The sequence below is a fragment of the Acyrthosiphon pisum genome, chromosome X (genome assembly GCF_005508785.2).
Source record: "Acyrthosiphon pisum isolate AL4f chromosome X, pea_aphid_22Mar2018_4r6ur, whole genome shotgun sequence".
In the NCBI taxonomy this organism is placed as follows: domain Eukaryota; kingdom Metazoa; phylum Arthropoda; class Insecta; order Hemiptera; family Aphididae; genus Acyrthosiphon; species Acyrthosiphon pisum.
In genome coordinates, this window is record NC_042493.1 from 21,288,264 (window position 1) to 21,295,163 (window position 6,900).

At 29.5% G+C, this 6,900-nt stretch overlaps 1 protein-coding gene across 2 annotated transcripts in view; it reads right to left on the bottom strand.

Annotated features, from left to right (window-relative positions):
• LOC100571902 overlaps positions 1-5,475 on the bottom strand; it is an 8,400-nt gene extending 2,925 nt beyond the window's left edge. The window contains exons 1-2 of one of the 2 annotated variants that reach the window (XM_003242513.4): positions 4,641-5,334; positions 119-1,747 (exon numbers count right to left, since the gene is read on the bottom strand). In XM_003242513.4, the coding sequence (XP_003242561.1) occupies positions 119-313 (195 nt within the window). In that variant the 5' untranslated portion in view covers positions 314-1,747; positions 4,641-5,334. Of the gene's footprint in view, positions 1-118; positions 1,748-4,640 lie in introns of those variants that run through there. The other variant, XM_008181971.3, reaches the window with a different exon arrangement.
• Positions 5,476-6,900: the final 1,425 nt, after the last annotated feature.

Below are 6,900 nucleotides of genomic sequence, written 5' to 3' on the forward strand. Positions count from 1 at the left end.
ATACAAATCCCAGCCCTATTTATTATAGTTTTTTTAAAAATTTGTAGTTTGTCGTTTAAGGTGTAATAAACATATAATTTTCTTAAAATATTATAATATACTTATAACCATAACTCACTTCTTGAAGACTATTATCAATAAGATCAATTTTTTCCGAAAAAGAACTATTGTTTTGGAGATCAAAATTCTTTTTCATTATAACAGCTATCCGTTTTATATAACGAGTAGTTATATCAGCTAATGTAAGCAATGTATCTTTATTTGTTTCTTCAAATCCAACATGAGCGGTAAATATACCTGCACGTTTTAACATTATTTTTTCCCAATTATCATGATCAATTTTATACTCCCATTCACAAATGCCTTTTGAAAATGTTGAACATTTGTCGTCGGTAAATATTCGGGGCTCAAGTTCAATTTCAGGGATCGGCAGAAGTTGTCTACATTCATTGAATATGGTTTCTTTTGTTGATTGGAAGTTGCATTTGTAATTTTTTGAACTAATAGATCCATATTTTTGTAATGTTCATTAAGTTCAATATTATACATAATTTCAGGGCTTACAATATCAGGGTCATCTTGAAAACATTCAAAACTCCCTAAATTATCATTGCTAACTAATTCTGGAAATTTCGAACAGTCTTGGTTTGTATCATTATTAGTTTTAACTATTTCCATTGGTCTAAAAAGATCATTGCAATTTGTATTAATTACATTTACCATACCATTGCCTTTTTTAATATTTAAATTGTTAAAAATTACATCTTATTTACTTGGTGAAAGTTTAGAATTATATGAGCCTGGTAAGTATCTAAAACAAGAAGAACCAGGTAGGTCGGTTAAACATGAAGGGCAAGGTAAAGATGTAGAACAAGATGGACTCTGTAAATCAGTCAAACATGAAAAGCTAGATAAAGAATAAGATAGACCAGGTGACGCGGTTAACCATGAAGTGTCAAGTAAGGATCTACAACAAGATGGACCAGGTAGGTCGGTTGAACATGAAGGGACAGGTAAAGATGTAGAACAGTATGAACCCGGTAGGTCGGTTGAACATGAAGGGCCAGGTAAAGGTGTAGAACAATATGAACCCGGTAGGTCGGTTGAACATGAAGGGCCAGGTATGGATGTGGAACAAGATGTACTAGCTATGTTAATAGCATTCCATATAATATTATTGGTTTCATCTAAGTCCTGGTCATTATTTATATTTTTATTTAAAATTAGTTGCTTACTTAAATAAGATTTCTCTTCTGCTTTTAATTGTCCTGTATTTATGGCGTTATATGTATCAAAAATATCTTCAAATATTTTACCAAATGCAGAATTTATGTACATTTCATTATCATTATTTTTAAGATGACATTTTACTTCTTTTTCTTTGTGGTTTGGGAAATTTTTTTAAAGAAACTGAACTAGATTTTTCCATTTTTTTTTCACCAACTGTTTTTAGTGGTAACATTTTTGGATCATCTGAATTATTGTAGTCATCATCTTCTTCAATTGCCTATGGTTCATCATCTATAGCACATATATTTTTTACTAATAGCATTATATCAGCAGGTAATAGTTGTTGTCCTCCTTTATTAACAATAACACAATATTCATTCTCATCATCATATTCTTCTGCATCACATGCGTGTACAATCCCAGAATTAGATTGCTTATTAGATTTACTTTCCATTTCAGTTTCAAGATCCATAAATAATTACATCGAAACAAAAGTTATTTTGTTTACATTCATTTCCTAAAACACAAGCATAAAATAATTGTTTATTAGTAGGAATTGTTGATAATTTTTCATCAGTATGCAATTTACTTTAAAATATTGTGTATATTAAAACAACTAGATGAGTGACATATTGGATACCATTATAGTCATTATATATAGTCATTTTTACTTTAAGACAATTTCAATGAACCCGCCAACTTATTAAATTAACCATAGGGTTTATAGTTAAGTAATATAGTATTGTTAATTTTTGTAATGATTTATCATAACATAAATCATTTACGTTATTTTACCAATAAAAGATAAGCATGGTTCATGGTTATGAATAAATTACAATTAATATGATATTGATAAGTATTTCATAATATTTTTGTATTATATTAATCACTGACTTGTTTGACTTCATATTCTATCAGTGATTTTAGGAGTAGTATTTAATGGGAATAAAAGTAAATTATGTTTCATATTTTTTTTTTTTATTTTAATGTAAGTTAAAATTTAAAAAAGTTACGGAAAAATTCTAAAAAAATTAAGATAAATTAAATAAACGGCCAACTGATACAAAAAACTAAAAGTTACCATTTCATATAAAAAAGTAAAATAAATAAATATAAAATAATATAAAAACATTTCTTATAAATTAAGACAGAGAAAAAATGTTACCTTAAAGATTTTTCAATAAGATGTAAACAAATGCTGAACAAACTTATTACTTTTTGTAAGCCTGAATAATTTACAATTTACTAGGGGAGGATTGAGTGTTGATTTATTCTTAACTAATATAGGACATAATAGAATGATGAAATGTGTAGTTTTTCATTTTTTTAAAATGTGTAATGTGTAATTTTTAATTATAGTATTCATGTAGGACAGCATAAGGCTGAAATCTGATTAAGTGTATAATATTATACATGTATATTATGTAATTTTAAAAATGTTTGTTTTATGTAATTAATAAAATATAAATAATAAATTATATAATATTTTATAAATAAAAATAATAATTAACGAATTTACAAATACCTATATTATTTTATATGATTTTAAAAGTACTTTTTTCAGGCATTTGTGCTAATAGCTATATATTTTTAAAATTGTTATATTCTTCAATTTACTTATTTAAAAGTTTATTATACAAGTTACATTATTGTATGTATTATTGAACATGTATACCTTGATTTACTTTGTGTACAACAGTATAAAAATAGTCTAGATTAGAAAATGTAGTGATTTCAACATCAGTTACATATATTCAATTTGAAAGATAAATTATTGATATCACTGAAAAAGGTATAGTCAATAATTGAGCTCTATATTTTGCTCTATGTGAATAACTAATAATATTATAAGATTAATTCCCTTCAAAAATGAATTATGGTGATAATAATATTATCATACAAAATTTTCAATAACATCTACTCTACTTTTATTACTACGATAACATATTTTAAGCTTTGGTGCTTAGTGTTATGTTGTAAGAATATCTTTTTAGCCTAACAAATATTATTTACTCTTACAAATTACAATAGACACAGGTTATATTTTTTATAATCAGTGGCAAATCAGAGATTTGGAAAAATTAATTATGATTAAGGCAAATTCAATAGGTCATTTTAGAATAATAGTATTTAAATTAATAATTACAATCCTGATAATAATGTTTAATTTAACTTTTAACTACCTATTTAATTATTTTTGTTTTAGCATTTGCAATATTAAAATGTTTTAAATCCTAAAATCTTAAATGTACCTATTTTAAACTCATATAATTGAATTAGAAATTTCAGATTAATTAAGGTAATATTGATGATAGTCAAAATATTATAACAAAAGTTTATGGCATCTGTTATGGTGGCAATGCCATTAAACTGGCATACTGCCGTGACACAAACTAAAAGAACGTCCAATAGGAACATTAATGAATTTACTTGAGAAATTGACAAGTTGTCGGAACACTTTTTTCATAAAGTATTTGTCCATTTGGTTATTGTAGTACCTACTTTACAAATAAACCAGTCAAGGAAACTGGCTTTAAACTATTAAAAATTGTATTTATACAGCACCATAATAATGGATAAACATAATAAGTCATCATAAAATTATAAAATATAGTAATAAAATTAAGTAAGTAGATAAGGTGAAATAGGGTAAGTGCAATCAGATTTTATGGAGAGAAAAATAAAGTTTATCACTCATATAAATATTTTAAATTAAACTACAACACAATGGGAATTCAAATATTTAGTTTGCAATACTTTATGTTTTTCTATACATTTCCGTACAAGTAGTTTAATGTGATATTTTCAAATTTGTTGGGAACCTGTTTTTTTTTTTAAGTACTATCATTTAAAATTAACACACATTTAGAAAAAAAAATTTCTCGGGAGCAAAACTGCATTCGTTCTATACCTAGTTATTATATTTTAATTAATTAAAAATTTGAAATAAAATAAAATTACATGAACGGCTTTTTAATGACTTAGGAATTTTTATTTCAAAGTACAGTACAAGTGACGTAGGTATGTTATCGATTGCATACGAGTCTATAACACAATGAGTGAAACGCGGATCAGTCTGTATACTCACAGACCCACTTAAGACCTCGACGCGCATACAATGTACATAAATTCATACTCGCCGAGTCAAATAAAACAATGGTTGGCGTGAAAGTACCTGACTTCATCAGTAAATGAATAACAAACGACCACGTACAAAATAATATTGACGTAATGACATCACCTTCCTTAGTCTAAGTCTGAGAATAGAATACGGGTGAAACAAGTCGACATATTGTCGATATATCGTGATATTTATATCTATGAGTGTTGCGACTTAGTGAATAGTTTTCACTCTACATAACTGTACGGCAACGGACGAACAAAATATAATATATTTTAGTAATAATTACCTAGCTAATGATGGGTAGTCCAACAACACAGGACAGTGTGTCACAATGAATTCAAAATTAATAGAGGCAAAAGACGACGTAAATTGAAACATATCAAGACACATTTATATTCACAAAAAAAAAATAAACACCTCGCTACGTAGTAAGCTGTAACCATCATTCATTTTCCATGGCCGGCGTCCGTCATGAAGTCTATTTACCTATCGGCACTATCGGCTATATTTTAACGACTGACAATCGATAACCGACTTTCAATTCAATCGATTTCAGTCATGTAAAATATGCCATATTATGGCACAAAACCTAATACGTATCTAATAGTGTTAATACTGCCTATACGGTCTATCGAATGACGAAATAATCGAATGCTGCATCGAACAATCGAATAGTTAGTATCGCAGTCGGTGGACGCCGAGATCCAAGGTGGTCAAACCATAGAACAATCTAGAAGCGACACTCGATCAGCTGATTGTGGTTTTGTTTCCCTATGATCTGAAGTCTGAACCTCCAAAAAACATGGAAACGTTTCCGCGCACCAGACCTAAGGTCACCTGTTTATGTAAACGTTTCCCGGAACATAGGCGGCATATTACGCTACGCGGGGTCGGCTTATTTACCATTCCCTATTTCATGTATGCCACGCCCCCCTGGAGACCGTGTTCAAGGCCACAATCGCTCGATCCGGTCCATTCACGGAGTGTCGTACCCCTGCTATTATAGCTATAGATGTTAAACATATGGAAGCGACATTGTTTATCTACACCATAGATAATAAAAGAATTATTTTACTATCTATGATCTACACTGTGCCTAATACTTGGAGCCAACATAACGGAGAGATATATCGTTTCTATTACGCCGTACGAGAGGGAAACGTCGTTTTTCTCTCCGTTATGTTGGCTTCACGATTTTGGATCAATGCCGCATCCATAATATTATGTTTAATATCTATACTGCAGCCAAACATCTGTCGTTACGTACATAATGTTAGAAGCCAGCAACTTACTGTGAAATCACAACAAGCGGGGGGGGGGGGGAGAGCATACCTGCCCTACGCGGACAGACGGATAACCTAACAAATAATCGCAAACTTTGGATGGCTATAACATCCGAAATAATGGTTTCCGCAAATTTTTTTTTACCCCATCATTCGTAACTCGTCGATACCTATACGTATATATCGAAGAAAAAAAATTCCAAAAATGTTCTGGGTAGCTAGAGTGAATTTATGCCCTATTAATAATTACAATTTAACAAATTACAATAAATAAAATATAATTAATTTAAGGTGATTTAATGAACCGATAGTGGATAATGAAATTAAACAAAATAATATAATAAATACGAGAAGTCAATAATAAAATGCTTCGTAATTTTCTCCCACCTAAGCCACCAAGGTCTTGTACTTTGTACACGAAATGGAATGGTGGAGCCGGTCAGCACGATAACGCAAAATGACTAATGAGGTCTTCGTAATTCCAGATTTCATTATAATTTACCCATAGATATAGTTACAACAACTGAATAGCCGTCTCCTTTTCATCGAAGTCGGCCGCCATTTACAAAGCAGGCAATGTTTACAAAATAATATTATCATAGGTAGTATATATGTATAGATACATATATATGTAAATAAATAAATATAAAAAATAAATGTAAACATTGGCTCCTTTATAGATGGCGGCCGATTTCAATATTGGTCACAACTGTAGTATAAAGACGGCTATCTAGTTGCTGTATATACCTATGAGTTTATCTAACCGCACGATTCCGAAGATTTTTGCAAAAGGATTATCTGCACAATTTGTCATATTTCTTATTTGACGATTCAGTAGATAATTAGTTAGGGCTGGTTAAAAAAAATACCAAAATTTACACTGTTTAAATGGGCAACTCTTGATTCGAGATTTTGTAGTTATTGGTGCAGTGATGATAATATGAAGAGAACAGACTATTTACAGCCGAGTTCCCGAATTGGACCTATATGTCATTCACAATATACATTCCTTTTCGACAATTGTCTACATCTCTTATAGTTTTTCACATCCGAGTAGATAAAAATATAAAATGGATTCGTCCCAATTTTTAATTTTTTTTACTTTGTACAATTTATAACTAGTTTACAACAAACAAGTAGGTACCTACGAAAGTTACAAAATTATATTAATACAGCATTACAGCTATTGTGTATAATAAAATATTAATAATTTTGAAATTTGCCCAAATGCAAAAAAAATTGCACACTTTATCGTGCATAAGC